The sequence below is a fragment of the Helicoverpa zea genome, chromosome 3 (genome assembly GCF_022581195.2).
Source record: "Helicoverpa zea isolate HzStark_Cry1AcR chromosome 3, ilHelZeax1.1, whole genome shotgun sequence".
Classification (NCBI taxonomy): domain Eukaryota; kingdom Metazoa; phylum Arthropoda; class Insecta; order Lepidoptera; family Noctuidae; genus Helicoverpa; species Helicoverpa zea.
In genome coordinates, this window is record NC_061454.1 from 10,177,033 (window position 1) to 10,191,714 (window position 14,682).

The 14,682-nt window shown below is 35.3% G+C and overlaps 3 protein-coding genes and 1 long non-coding RNA gene across 4 annotated transcripts; 2 read left to right on the top strand and 2 right to left on the bottom strand.

The window, feature by feature from the left end:
• The first annotated feature begins 115 nt into the window (after positions 1–115).
• On the top strand, positions 116–4,012 carry LOC124645686 (ATPase WRNIP1-like). Its single transcript, XM_047185536.1, has 8 exons — positions 116–492; positions 650–853; positions 1,075–1,247; positions 2,409–2,666; positions 2,764–2,935; positions 3,010–3,193; positions 3,501–3,746; positions 3,865–4,012. Exons 1-8 carry the CDS (start codon positions 235–237, stop codon positions 3,972–3,974), a joined length of 1,605 nt encoding a protein of 534 aa, XP_047041492.1. The 5' UTR covers positions 116–234; the 3' UTR covers positions 3,975–4,012.
• Positions 1,625–2,126, top strand: LOC124645687. Its single transcript, XR_006986263.1, has 2 exons — positions 1,625–1,664; positions 1,913–2,126. It is a non-coding gene; the product is annotated as an uncharacterized LOC124645687 (long non-coding RNA).
• On the bottom strand, positions 4,007–9,532 carry LOC124645684 (DNA topoisomerase I, mitochondrial). The gene is made up of 10 exons (XM_047185535.1): positions 9,375–9,532; positions 8,914–9,065; positions 8,419–8,823; positions 7,833–7,932; positions 7,575–7,736; positions 7,403–7,499; positions 7,154–7,319; positions 5,490–6,787; positions 5,105–5,381; positions 4,007–5,018 (listed from the first exon to the last, which is right to left on the bottom strand). Exons 1-10 carry the CDS (start codon positions 9,414–9,416, stop codon positions 4,916–4,918), a joined length of 2,802 nt encoding a protein of 933 aa, XP_047041491.1. The 5' UTR covers positions 9,417–9,532; the 3' UTR covers positions 4,007–4,915.
• A 1,023-nt stretch (positions 9,533–10,555) lies between these two features.
• On the bottom strand, positions 10,556–12,239 carry LOC124646211 (mRNA cap guanine-N7 methyltransferase). The gene is made up of 2 exons (XM_047186309.1): positions 10,991–12,239; positions 10,556–10,899 (listed from the first exon to the last, which is right to left on the bottom strand). The coding sequence occupies exons 1-2, from the start codon at positions 12,072–12,074 to the stop codon at positions 10,793–10,795; spliced, it is 1,191 nt and encodes a 396-aa protein (XP_047042265.1). The 5' UTR covers positions 12,075–12,239; the 3' UTR covers positions 10,556–10,792.
• Positions 12,240–14,682: the final 2,443 nt, after the last annotated feature.

Sequence of the window (14,682 nt, forward strand, 5' to 3'; positions counted from 1 at the left end):
CTCCATCATTTCTTCATATTGGTATCAGATATAGCGCGCATACCACAAAAAAAAAATCAAAGCATAGTCTGTGGTAATCGTGTGATGACAAATGCGAGCGGGAAATTAAACAAAAAAATTTAAAAAACGTCAATCAAAGCTTGCGCCGCGAGCGAACTTGTTTCATAATATTTTTTAACTATTACGAATACGGAGTTTTCTCTTCCATTTAGAATTTGATAAGTATTTAATAAAATGGCAACGATAAGGTCAGATAATAATTCAAATGATATTACTATTTCATGTCCAATCTGTAATAAAGTTTTTGAGAAATCTGTCATTGAAGAGCATGCCAATAAATGTTTATTTCTGAATACAACACAAGTTAATGCCGTAAAACAAAATAAAATAGAACTATCTAATGGGAAAAGAAGTAGTTCACACTTCAACCAAACTTCTGTTAATGAAAAACGTCCGCGTCTCAGCACAAGCCCTAGTTCTTCAAAAAATGAGGTAAGCAATCAATTTGTTTACGTACTACCAATATCCACGTTATCTACGCCTGCTTGCTATGCTGCTGTTCCTTGGAAGTGATATATTAATTATAGGTAAGTGACTATTTTCACTGCGTTTAATCAGGGAATAATAATACAATTTGGAATTTCTACAGGGACAAACAATGTCTGAAACAGTCATTAAAAATCAACAAAAAGAAGTAAAAAACCTTCCGTTGGCTGAACGCATGAGACCCTTACATCTTGAAGATATTATTGGCCAAGTGCAGGCATTTGGTCCTGGTTCAATGTTAAGGTCTTCTATAGAAAAGAAAATCATTCCCAACATGATTCTTTGGGGACCACCTGGATGTGGAAAGGTATTCCTTGTTTGCTTTTATTAAAACCAAATAAATATGTTCTGACTACAAGGCTTTACATATCGTTCCAACTGAATAGTGTGGGTTACTAAGGCAGCAAAAGTGGTATGTTACTATACCGTTTTTCAAATGTCACATTACCAGTATCACATTTCCCAGTTAAATTCAAATAAGTATAACATTGTAATTGTTTCAAATGTTAACACAATATTTCTTTTCAGACATCATTGGCTAATGTTATTTCAAATATTTGTAAAGAACAAAACAACATGAGATTTGTTAAGTTATCAGCTACTATGGCTGGAATCAATGATGTTAAGGAAGTTGTAAAAGTTGCTAAAAATGAAGCTCAGTTTAAAAGACAAACAGTACTATTCATGGATGAAATTCATAGGTATGAAAATATTCCCCATCATCTCCTGAGGCAACTATGTTGGGGTCGAAAATGATTATGAGGGATTATGTTATGTGGGAGTGAAAATATCACCAAAGTGAACACAAAAATTAGAATACAATATAATGTGGTTACTGGCCAAAGGTAGACCAAGAGATAAATTGATTATTTTACTTAAAATGGTCTAGCTGCAGAGATAAAAAATACTTTGAGATTATTTCCTGCACCAGTTGTGGTATATTAAGGCAGTATACAGAAAGAAAGTTGGAAAAAGCTGGAAACTTATAAGCGCTTATCGGCGCTTGTCAGCGCTGGTAACCCGCGCAAGAAAATATATGACGCGCGCCGATAAGCGCTTACCGGCGCCGACAAGTACCGTACGCTCTGTTCAGAGCGCGGCGCTGCCATTTGAAATTAGTAAATATTTTTATAAATGTACCTAATATATTATTATCTTTATCTTTGAATAAATAAGCAATCTTTGTTTTATACTTAACGAATGGTGACAACAAGTCTTTCTTCTGGAAGGATTGGTTGTTTATGCCAATTACACCAATTTTTCATCAAATTGTTTTTCACTAAATCCACAATGTAATCAAATGTTTCTTGAGTCATTCTTGTATATTTAAAAAATCTTTAATCATCAAATTTCAATTTATTTACAGATAAATGATGGTACCCTCCGAATTGTTTCCTTTCTTATTAATGGGATGTATAGCTTATTTTCGCATTTTTAAATACCTACACATTTTCTAACAAAACCAAATCATCGTCCGATGCTTCAACCTGCTTCCTTTGTGTGGAACGAACCAGCACTGACAAGCGCTTATAAGTTTCTAGCTTTCTTACTGTATATGGCCTATTATACACTCATAATTATCAAATTAGTTTTGTTTATATTATATAACAGTTATATGGCAAGAAAATCTGGTGTGTCAGACCACTATTTGTAGTTGTGATATTCATAAGGGGTTTTATAAGCAACTAGCTGTTTCGCACAGGTCCACTGTGATGTTAAATAAATATTTCCTGCACCTGGATATTGGTGCGAAAACATGATAGAAAAAACAAAAAGATAAACAGAGTTACTTTTGCATTTATATTAGGATTGTGCATTCAGGTTTTTATTTGTAAATCAATGATTATGAATAATTATTTCAGGTTTAACAAATTACAACAAGACACATTTTTGCCTCATGTGGAAAATGGGACAATCATTCTTATTGGTGCTACCACTGAAAATCCTTCATTTAGTTTAAATAATGCTCTTCTCAGTCGATGCAGGGTTGTGGTAATGGAAAAATTAAGCACTGGTGATGTATTAGTCATTTTAAAACAGGCTTTAAACAAGAGTGGAAAGGCAGTTATTGGAAAAGTCAAGAAGAATTTTGATTCAACACCACAACATGATCTGCCTGAGTAAGTACTCCTTTCTTTATATAAAGCTAAAAATTCTTCAGTGTGTATCAGGTGTATCTATTTAAATAAGTTGACTGTTTTGTATTTTGTTGATAAGATGCATTGTGGAAGAGGAATCATTGCAGTGGCTTGCCGAAGTATGTGATGGAGATGCAAGGGTTGCACTGGGGGCATTGGAATTGGCACTTGCGGCAAGGGCCCCTGGTACTGAACTGGTTACCACAGGACCAACAGTAATAAGTCTTGAAGATATTAAGGATGGTATTAAGGTGTGACTCACAGATGGCTTAGATTTTGGTATTTTTCAGTCAATTTATTCATATTTTCTATTGATGTGATACAGAGGTCCCATATGGTTTACGACCGAAAAGGTGAAGAACACTATAACATTGTTTCCGCGATACACAAGTCGATTCGCGCGAGTGATGATAACGCTGCTTTATACTGGACTACAAGAGCACTGCATGGCGGCGAGGATCCTTTGTACATTGCACGACGCCTAGTGCGTGCGGCTTGTGAAGATATAGGTAACATCTATTATTAATCTATACCTACTATACTAATACAAAAGAGGAAACATTTACATTCATTTGTATACTAAAGGCACCGAAACTATTGAAAAGATTTGATTAACAGGCTATATTTTGTACGGGTATGGGAAGAAGTTCTCAGAGACGCGGGTGAAACAGTGGGAAACGGTCAAAAAATTGTTTCTCAAAGAAAGCAAAAATTATATTGAAATTTTACTATTTTTCTTAAAAGTAGAGTGAACAATAAATTATATGTTTTCCTTACGGCAAGATATAAATCATACCATTTGTTACGTTTTTACAGGCTTAGCAGACAGAAATGCCTTGGTTGAGGCTGTAGCATGTTTGCAAGGTTGCCAGCACCTAGGAATGCCAGAATGCGATGTTTTGTTAGCGCAATGTGCTGTCAGACTTGCCAGGGCACCAAAAAGCACAGAAGTTTATCGCGCCATGACAAGATGTCGAAAATCGTTGGTAGAAGCAAAAGGTCCTCTTCCGTCGGTTCCACTCCATTTGCGTAATGCTCCTACTAAGCTCATGAAGCAACTAGGTATGCTAAATGCAGGCAAAACTTCCTCACAGTTGCGCGCGAAGCCTTCGAGAATACTGCTGAGATTTATTTATTTTAGTACAAAATATATCTCTTCTAATATTTATTGGTTTTTCAGGTTATGGAAAGGGTTATAATATGTTCCACAAAGACAAGTCTGGATTAAGCTATATGCCAGAAGGAATGGAAGATAGTGATTTCTTTCATTGTAATGATGACTATAACTAAGTAAATAAATGATGTTAATTAAAATCACTGAATTACTAGTGTCAATGTTTTATTTATTTGGGATAATCTCATTTCACAATTGTATGACATGGTAAAAATTTACTATATACAAGACGCACACATAACTGTATGTAATATTACAAATTTACCTAAAACATTGTACCTTTCGTAACATGAACTGCGCTAGCCACGATTTCCGATCCTATAATTTTATAAAAATAAAATAACATTATTTCTTACTTTACAACATTTGCTACTGCACATTGTGCACAATTTACATTACATCTGATGCGGCTGTATGCTTTCGGGTTCTTTTAAAGTATTATTAATACTTCCTTAGTATTTAAAAATAAACTAGTGATCATAAATTCAAAGTTGAATAGGTGGCGGTTTGCTATTTGTAAGCAAAAGAGCCTCTATTATATACAACTCGCTTGAACTTTCGATTGCATACACCTCATGTGAATAGGTGACGAAAACATAAATAAGTCACTATTTAGAAATGTAAAATAATAAAATCATATTACTGCCTCTTCATACACGTCCATACAAGACTAAGATTGTTTTTAGAGGCTATAATCAAGTATTGGAAATAAAAAAGTACTAATCATAGAAAACTTCGCAAATCTATACAAGAAACTCTTAAACTCCCTTTTAACACTAGTCTTACTTAGCCTACAACTAATTAAGCTAAAGAGAACATTGTAACTAAATAAAAATAAATTAGAATCAGACTTCTAATTTGGATCCTAATTTTGGGAGGAACGCTATCCATTTGGGTCCAAATGTTTGACATATCAATACTACTTCACTGATTAAGAATTTTCCGTCAGGAATAAAATTCATAAAATAAATTCCATGTAAACAACATGAAAGTGGAACGTTTTCAGATTTTATGAAAATTAAAAATATAGTTATAGCTAATGCTAATAATATTGACCTTAGAAGATATATTCCGGACCGGCCATGTCGATCGCCCAACGGAATTTATCGCGTTGAGTTTTGTTGAAAATTTTTTCAATTGGTACACCATTTTTCTTGCACCTGCAATAAAAAAATGATTAAGTTTAGTAAGGTCCAGGAGGCATAATTCTGAGGAATTATGATTTTTATAAACTATGTCAACTTACCAAGCTACTGAGATACGTGGGTCGAGGTAATTCAGTTTGGAAGTGCCCAGGGCAATCGTTTTATTTTCATCACGATCTGTCTCTTGCAGTTCCAATTTCTTTAACTGATCTCGGAGTCGTTCTAGAGCTTTCTTCTTCTTATCACAAGCAAGCTTTTCTTTCACAGAACCTCGTTTGGCTGCTTTTGATGCTTGACGCAAATCTTCCTCTGCTTCATCAACTTGATCACGTTTAGCCTGTATTTTCTCTTTCAACGCCTCCATTGATTTTGAATGACCTGGAATAACAATGTTTTTTAAGAAATTGCTCAAAATAAACTATGCTTGTTAGAGATGTGTTTTTCTCAATATACACACAATGATAACTGGCAGCATTTTATAATTACCTTTTGGAACAGCACGTTGATGGTTACAAAGGACAGCAACAGCACGGTTTGCACGATTATAAGCTAATAACTTCTCAGGTATGGATGCATCAGGATCTGTTAGCTCATCTAATTGATTTTGCAATGTGATAGATGCATTGTATGTACGGAAAACCTTTGCTGTGAGTCCAGGCATTAAATCTTTTAGGTGTTCATTTAGGGTTTGTGTGTTTAGTCTGTCAAAAAGGTCATCATTATCTTTCTTATTTTCCATAAATAACTCGAGATTCTTGAATACACGCTTTTCAACTGGCACTTCATTGTAATATCTGATAGAATCCTTACCAAGGAAATCAAATACCACCACATATTCTTTTCCATCTTTCTCCTTGTGCAAAGCAATGTGTTCAACACGCAATGAGCAACAACCCACTGTGTCCGCTTGATCATCATCCTTTTCATTACCTGCTCTCAATGCTAGCTTATCAATAAAGTAAAGAGCCACAGCGCGTTGACGAACACGCATCTCTTTTGCCTTCCAATCATTTTTATAGTTTTCTCTGATGACATCAATACACTTGTGTAGTTTTCTGGCAGTTTCATACTTTTGCCAATCTTTTTCACCTTTTAATTTAGAACTAGGATTTAACATGACATATTTAGCTTGTCCTTGAACATTTTCTGTCCATGAGGCTAACCAAGTAACAGTATTGTCATGTCGAACTTCTTTCCATTTATGGCCAGGAGGTGGTTTAGGTATTTTGCTATCTTTAGAACAGTTAATTAGAACATCCTCAGGCATCACACGTCGTTTCAACATGCCCATTTTTGGATGTTCACCACGTCCTCTAAATAATCCAGGAGGTTCTATCCTGAAGTTACCAATTTTTTCTTTATGCCCATCAATGGTACAGAAACCATATTCTTTTTGAATTTCCTCATTCTTAGCTTTAATTTGGGCTTTTTCTTCTTTAGTTCGATTCCTGTTCTTTTCAGAAACACTTAGGAAATAAGCATGCATTTCCTTAAAATTACATTTTGAGAGATCCTTTATAATTTTTGTTTCTTCATGAGTCATCACTTTGCGCCAATCAGCGAAGAAGTTATTGTTAAATGTGGATTTGGTTGTATAATCATGGTCCAACATCCGTGCATAGAATCCTGCCACTTCTTCAGCGTCTTGTGAAAGTCTCATCTCTTTACCATCATAGAAGAATCTAACATTTTCAGGCAAAGGTTCATAATCAGGGGCAAATACAGGTCCTTTGTGCTCCAAAAACTTCCATTTAGTTCCATCGTCCTTCTTTTCTTCTTCCCACCTAAGTAAATGAATGAAAATGATGAAGTATTCATTTAAAAATTACATGGTATTATAAACACTAAAAACACCAAATTTAATTTAAAGAACAATATACCTACACATAAAAAGGTCTGCAAGAGCGTACCTGTCTCACAACTGCTATATTTATAGGTAATACTCTATTAATTGCTTTTATTTCTAAAATTTTTGTCAACACATTTCTAAAGAACATCTTCAAATGCCATAACCTCAAAATTGTTATGTCACATTGGTGTAGTACAACGCCATCTGTGCATTTTTTTGGTTACTATGGTGAGGTAGTGGCATGGTAACATTATTTTAGGTTTATTGACCTTTGTGCTCAATATGTATAGTAAATTCTTACCATTTCCAGACTTCTGGTTCATCTTCTTGCTTCTTCTTGCGTTTGTTTGGACTGGGGCCATCATTTGGCTCAGTTTTCACTTTGCTTGGTTTTGTGTTCCCTGGTTTTGATTTCTTCTTTTTTGGTTTTTCATCTTCTTCATCCATATCATCGTCATAAGTAGGTTCTAAATAGTAATGAAATACAATAATAACACATTATTGCGCTCTTACAAACACAATCATAAATAGTAATGTTAAAAATACAAACCTTTCTTAATTTTCTTTTTAGATTTCTTACGCTGAAGTAATGGAATGTCTTCTTCACTCACACTGGGCGCACGCCGCTTATTGCCAGCTCGCTCAGGCTGTTTAAATTAAAAATGAATTAATTTTGTGAAAGTTTTAAATGAATTACTTGAAAACACAAATCAAATGACTACCGATGGTGAATCCTCATCACTTTCATCTTCAGGTGGTAGTTCTGATAGTGGCTCATCTTTAAACTGTGATAGAGAATAATCACAAGATGAAGCTGTTGTGTTGAGACCTCCAAAATCATTGCTTTCATCATTCATTTCCCGCTTGACATCAACATGATCAATCTATAAAATAAAATTATGATATTTTTAGCATCACACATCACGCTACATACACTAGGAAGAATACACATTTTGAAATATACATAATCATTGAATTACCTGCATAGGCTCATCCTTGATTGGGGAATCCTGATAATCTGATTCAGATTTAATTTTATCATGTTTTTCACTACTGCTCTTCTCTTTGCCTTTGCTGGAGCTATCACAAATACATTTACATTACACATTTCAATCAAAATTATAAAATAGAATCTCATTCATATTAACTAGTATATAGTTTATTATTTTGCATAAGTAGCTTCTAAATCAAGCCTATTTAGTGTCAGCATTTGGTTTGGTTTTCAGTAAATTAAGCTAGACTATCGATGCAAAGTTAACCTCTTGGTAGATACACACACATACAAAAATTTGTGTTTAAATATTATGTACAACATGCTAAATGAGTGCATTATGAGCTAAACATTAGATACAATAGAAAATATCAAATATCTATATACTGCATACAGAGAAAAATCTTGACACTATCTATTTGACATACAGATACTGTCATATCACCTTCATAATTGACTATATATTTTGCTCAAAATCTATTTTAGTATGTATAGCTTTAGTGAGGCATAAGTATTTTCCATTAAGAATATAGATGCAAAATAAATGCATTTTTCTTAGTAATAGAGTAACCAACCTGTGCTTATCTTTTGAACTTGAATGTTTGTCTTTATCACTGCGATGTTTGTCACTCCTGCTACGATCTTTTTCACGTTCTTTATCCTTATCCTTTGACTTGTGATCTTTAGATGAACTCCTGTGCTCACTGTCCTTGTCCTTAGATGACGATGAAGATGATTTCTTGTCATTGCTGCTGCTGCTCTTATGTTTGTCCCGATCACGATCACTCCTTTCCTTGTCCCTGTCTCTCTGCTTGTCTCTGTCACTGCGGTGCTTATCCTTGTCGCGATCCTTGTCTTTGCTGCTGTGCTCTCGATCACTGCGCTCTTTATCTTTTTCGCTGCGGTCTTTGTCTTTGCTGGAGGACTTGTGTGAACTGCTGTGACTTTTACTAGATGAATGCTTGTCTTTATCCTTATCGCTAGAAATTAAACACTTTTTTAATATACTAAATTCCTTAAATGAACAATGCAGAAGGCATGTTCACACGGAACCTTCTGGAAAAACTAACCTGCTGTGTTTGGACGAGCTCTTGTGGTTCCGATCTTTGTCTCGGTGCTTGTCCTTACTGGATGACTTGTGACTTGACTTATGCTTCTCGGAGCTACTATATCCGTTGTGAACACCATTCACGTGTTCATTTCTATTACCATTTACCTTTCCCTGAGAACAATTTACAACATTTTAACTTAAAGAAAATTGACACAAATTGTCATCATCTAGTAAAATATGTAAAACACTAGACTTAAAGAAACCATTCCACGTGTCGATTTCTATTCTGAAAACTTTCCAAACCGACGCTTAGCTTCGGTTTGTGCGAACACTGTAGTTGACGCCATATTGGGACTTAGAAAATTTTCGCTTCGTGGAGTCTTGTGTTCCACAGTAAACAGCACGATTTGATTTTTTCTATGATACAATTGCTATTTAAATACATAGATATTGATTATACAAATCTATTAAATCACTTACTGATTCACAATCATTGTCGCTAGCAGGATTTTCGACACTCATTTTGCCTACGTATTACCGACCGACGTTAGTGCAAGTACGATTACATGAGGCCGGTCATCAAGCGAACGCAAAATTCTCTAAGTGCTGAGAAGTGACGAATGCGCATGCGCCGTTCCTACCAAGATTGCAGATAGCTTCAGGTGAATTGAGGTGAACCGGTTCAATGAGCTTTTTTGAACGTTGTTCAGTTCGGATCGGACATACTCAATGTTGCAATATGAAAAATAATAAAAATCTGCTCGCATGATAAAACTTCTTCCCTGTGCTGATCAAAATTATTTAATAAATTATTTTTTCGCAAATAGCGACTTGCTTGCCAAGGAAGAAACAAAAAAAAAAACAAGTTTGTTTTATTACATTTACATACCTAACATTACATTTACATTTGTTATATTTTTATTAGGTATTGTATGACTCGGAAAGTTGATAAATTCGTCATACATAATCTTTTAGCAAGCGACACTCCAGCTTCGAAAGGTTATTATTTTCTAACATAGAAACCGTATGAAAATCTGTTTAGCAGTTTAGACTCGTGAGAGCCTACAGTAAGAACCACTATAAGGCAACCGATACGGAAGGTCCGTTATGGGCCTAGACGGTCTCTTCTTACCGGTTGATTTTCTGTTTTTACTAGTAGGTACCTGGAATAGGAACAGAGTAGTGTTATAGTACTACTGCTATACACGGGGTCTCCAGGGGCCCGATTCTCCTAAGTTATAATGTCAAAATCGAATCGCAATATGATCGCAATAGCAGTTTTAACCATCTCGGACATTCTGCTACTAATATTAGACTAATCGTATTCCAACGACATTCGATTGGTTTGCGATTGGTCTGCTATTTTGGTGATTTTGGTCTATACGGTAGTTTGCTGTACAATCATTTTGCAATCGTAAATCATTTGCAGACAAAATGATTCATTATTGAATGACAGAAAAGGATAAAAACGTTTATTTCAAAGAAAAAATAGCGGAATGCCACATACGCTTCAATCGTAATCGAGTCGGGATCGGATCTCAGTCGAATCGAGTCGAACGTGAATCGTATGTCGCTTAAGTAAAATTAGGAGAATCGGGCCCCAGGTTTCACTTGGGATCATTAAGGAACCCTATATGATTATTAAACAAATAAATCTTGAATTCTCGTGAATTGTCTGAATTATTGTTTATTTACTTATTATCAATCAAAAATTATTTACAAATCAAAATCCAAAATCACTGTAACTCTCAAAGTGAATGTTTGTGAAATTGCAAGACTCAGTTGAAACTGCAGTTAATTATACAAGTACAAAAATTGAGAAAACTTAATAACTATATCTTGCTTACTGTTTACAAAATTATACTAAAGAAAGGATGTAGTCCTCCAATTCATTTAAGTCATTTACTTGTTGATTGACTTTCTTCTTTTGATTTTGCATACACAGGCTTTCCATTTGCATCCCATGTATTTTTCAGTTTTCGAAATGCAAAGGCCATGTATACAGCTGAAACAATATAAAGTATTAGTGTCAACATGCATTATAACCATGAATGAAATAATGTATAAATCTTTTCTTATTTTTGTTATATACTTACTGGCAACTTCCCATTCGCATGAGCTCATAGTGCCCAATCGATCCCGCTCAGTCTTGTTATCCTTGGCATCCCAGCATTGTTTTGCATGTTCATACTCTGTTTCGTCAGCAATAAGCTCTTTTCCTGGTGGTGGTGGATAACTTTCAAAGCAAACAATCTTTTGAAGAAGTTGTCTGTACTTTTCAGAGTGATCTTTATAGAAGTCTGCAAATCTTGCTTTGTATACTAGCTCCAAGCCAAAGTCCAATGCTAATTTAGTAAATAATTTAAAATTAACTAAAAATTCAGGGCAATCTACAACACCTTCTAGATGAAAGTCATACTTCCCACCGAAAAGAGGATAGCCTTGTTCAACATCAAACAGCAGTTTAATGTTATATATCCTATTCCCAAATGATCCGTTGGATTTTTGTGCTCGTGAGACAATTTCATATGCATCAGGAATTGTTCCAAAAAAATAACCCCCAGGTTTTAAACACTCTGATATGTTAGTTAACATCCTTTTTGCTTGAGGTAAGCTTTCAAAACTATAATGAAGTCCGAATTGGCAGCTTACAATATCAAAACTTATAGAGGGGTCTTTGTATTTATCCCTAAGTGTGTCTTTAGTACAATCTGCAGCTATAAATTCGGCGGAAAATAGACGGGCGCCTCGTGACCGTGCGCCAAGATCTTCATATCTCGTCTGGCACTGCTGGACTGATACGTCAGCTATGTCAGCGAAAACTACATGCTCTACTCTAGCCTTCTGCCATTTACTTAAATCACCACCTTTGCCGCAGCATATATCTAGTACTCTTAACGATCTCCCATAGTCTTTTTCTCTAATTTTGTCTGTATACTCTTGTATAAGTACACTTTTGACCCAATTGTTAAAGTTTCTGAGATAATATATAGGCGAATTAAATCTTTCTCTCAAGCCTTTTTCCTCCAAGTGGTTATAGTGTGCTGCTACTACCGAACTGTGTTCTGCAGAGATTTTTTTCGGTGGTTCATAGCTATCGTCATCTTCATGACATCTTTTCAGATTCTCCGGTTTAGGATTTTCATTCTTGTCATCAGTATTATTAGAAGCAGAAGACATGTTGTGTTCTCTTGGTTGCGTTTATTGTCAGGTGAGCATTAACTATAAGGCTGTTGTTATTCAATTTAGAGTTATTAGTTGTAATTTCGTATTTTATTTTATTCAAAATCAAAATCACGCACCGCAGCACGTCACCTCTTCCTGTCAGTCAATGTGCTACTTTTTTAATAACTTGACACAGTTGACGCGAGTCTCCTATTTGAAACATAGTCTTTTAAGCTAATATTGCAGAGACTTTTTACAGATGGTATTACATGTTCTGCCTTATTCCTACTATACATATTTTGGCCTGTTTCCACTCTAGTTGATCAATCGCTTTTGCGATAGTTCGATCAAAATTAGAGCTTCAACCATAAGGTTAAGCAACTCTTGGCGCGGTAGGTCCATGTATGGCTCATGTTTTAATATGGTGGGTTTCTCTGTTTCGGAACCCTGAGTTATTTGAACACCGACTTGTCGAATCAAGCTATCTGGTATGTTGACGCAAACACGAGCATCATTTTTAACGACTTCCTAAAAAGGAGGAGGTTCTCAGTTCTGATGTTTGTATTTCTGCATATATCCGTCGTTTAGGTACCAACATTTGAACAATATTTCTTTTGTTTGAAAGGTTATAGTCCCAAATATCTGAATGGAAACCGTGAAGTTATTAAAAGTAAGGTAATTCTCTAAAACTTTTAGGCATGCATAGGGTAAAAACTTGAAACTCAGATTTATGTTTGATATTATATGCGATTTATGACAATACTATCTGTTAAATACTACTAGCGGATAAAATATAGCCTATGTTACTCGCAGATAATATAGCTTTCTGATGGTAAATGGTGAAAGAATATTTAAAATCGGTCCAGTAGTTTTTGAGTTTATCCATTACAACCAAACAAACAAAGTTTTTCTCTTTATAATATTAGTATAGATAAAACATTAAGCTGACCTAATAATAAGACGGAGACGAGGGAAACTTAGGGGAACTCCGCTACGGTACGTTTTACCCACCTCGTGTTTCGGCTTATATTATTCGTATTTAGGAGAACTTTCCACTAATGCGGAAAGTGATAGCTATGCTTGTCACTACAAAGCTAAAAATATATTTTTTTGTTAATATTATTACTTAGGTCGGGAGGACCGAATGATTGTTCGAAGTAAATATTCGAAACATTTAGTAGTTTGTAGCATGTTCTGGATGTGTTGCTAGAAAATGTACACATATGGTTATGACGTGGCTAGTTATAGCGGTACCGAATGTTTTATAAAAAAAAGAGGTTCTCGATTCGTATTAATTACCTACCCAAAGACGTTTGGACCGATTTGCAAATTTGTTTGATAGGGTATACTTCCCATAGTGTAGTGGTCGCATAGTCGTCAGGTCAGGATCTGATGATGGAAACACTGAGAAATCGAGGGCATCTTAAGAAAGGTCTCTTTGTAGGCGTGTATAGGGTAGAAACTAGACACTCGGGTGTGTCTAATAACAGCATACAACAGTTAAGTTTTAGAGCTGACCTAATGATGGAGACGAGTGAAGGTCGAGGGAACTCGGCAACGGTATGTATTAACTACCTCGTATTTGGGCTTATTTTATTCGTATTGATAAGAATTTTCCACTTATGCGGATAGTGACAACTATGCTGGTCAAAAAACTAAAAATAAAATATCAACTTCACTAGTCTTATCCACTAGACACTGACATCTAGACCGATGCACTTAAAAATATTTTTTCGAACTTTTTTTGTGTATTTAGAAGCAGGTTTATTTTTTTTGTAAAGTTTTTCAAGGGTATATTAGATTTTTTGTACTGACTGTCAACTGCACAAAAAACTAGCTCCTGCCCGCGGTTTCACCCGCGCTCCGATATGACTGCTTCCCATAGCCGGATTGTGACAAAAACTACCCTATGGCCTTCTCAAGGATCTAAGATGCTCTCTCCCCTCAAATCAGCTTAAACGGTTCAGCCATTTTTGAGTTATAAAATTATCAAATATCTAGAAAATTGATCAATTTACGAGTCTTGCTATTTTCCGGTGACATATGTATATAAGATAGATATAATAAAGAGGAAACACATTTTTGTTTGTACTGAAGGCTCCGAAACTGCTGAACTGATTTGGATTTTTTTTCATTGTTGAAAGCTACATATCCCGGTGCTATTTTATCCCGGTGTGGGCAGTAGTTCCCACAAGAGTCAGGTGAAACCACGGAAAAACGGATAGTCTCTAAGAAAGGTGCTTGTAATGTTTGTTCATATGTACCTATGTATTCCTTGCACCTGAATGTGAAAAATTGCATCGCCCTGGCTTCGCATGGTTTGTATAAATATCTTACATAGTAATTGTAAAAAAATATATTCAAAATTCTTGAAGAGACTTAAAGAGTCTGTAATCGCCATTTATCTGAAAGCCTTGCAGTAGTAGGTAGGTAGTAGGTAGCCAAAAGGATAAAGGAAAGGTCGGATTAGCTGGGGTAATCCGAGTGTGTGGAATTACTAGCTTCTGCCAGCGGTTTCATCCACTTACCCGGGGAAACTTCTCCCCGTACCAGGTATAAACAGTAAGCTATATATTTTTATATTTTTCATCCACTCCGAATATTTTGGGTGACATTAAGATGT

What these genes read in the sequence shown, in the direction of transcription:
- LOC124645686 (XM_047185536.1), top strand. Translation starts at nt 235, where the DNA reads ATGGCAACGATAAGGTCAGATAATAATTCAAATGATATTACTATTTCA. An exon ending in GACCACCTGGATGTGGAAAG is followed by an intron (nt 854 to 1,074) that starts GTATTCCTTGTT and finishes ATTTCTTTTCAG; the next exon opens with ACATCATTGGCTAATGTTAT. An exon ending in TAAGCTCATGAAGCAACTAG is followed by an intron (nt 3,747 to 3,864) that starts GTATGCTAAATG and finishes TTGGTTTTTCAG; the next exon opens with GTTATGGAAAGGGTTATAAT.
- LOC124645684 (XM_047185535.1), bottom strand. Translation starts at nt 9,416, where the DNA reads ATGAGTGTCGAAAATCCTGCTAGCGACAATGATTGTGAATCA. An exon ending in AGTTCAAAAGATAAGCACAG is followed by an intron (nt 7,933 to 8,418) that starts GTTGGTTACTCT and finishes TATTTGTGATAG; the next exon opens with CTCCAGCAAAGGCAAAGAGA. An exon ending in TCAAGGATGAGCCTATGCAG is followed by an intron (nt 7,737 to 7,832) that starts GTAATTCAATGA and finishes TTTATTTTATAG; the next exon opens with ATTGATCATGTTGATGTCAA.
- LOC124646211 (XM_047186309.1), bottom strand. Translation starts at nt 12,074, where the DNA reads ATGTCTTCTGCTTCTAATAATACTGATGACAAGAATGAAAATCCTAAA. An exon ending in ATGCGAATGGGAAGTTGCCA is followed by an intron (nt 10,900 to 10,990) that starts GTAAGTATATAA and finishes ATATTGTTTCAG; the next exon opens with CTGTATACATGGCCTTTGCA.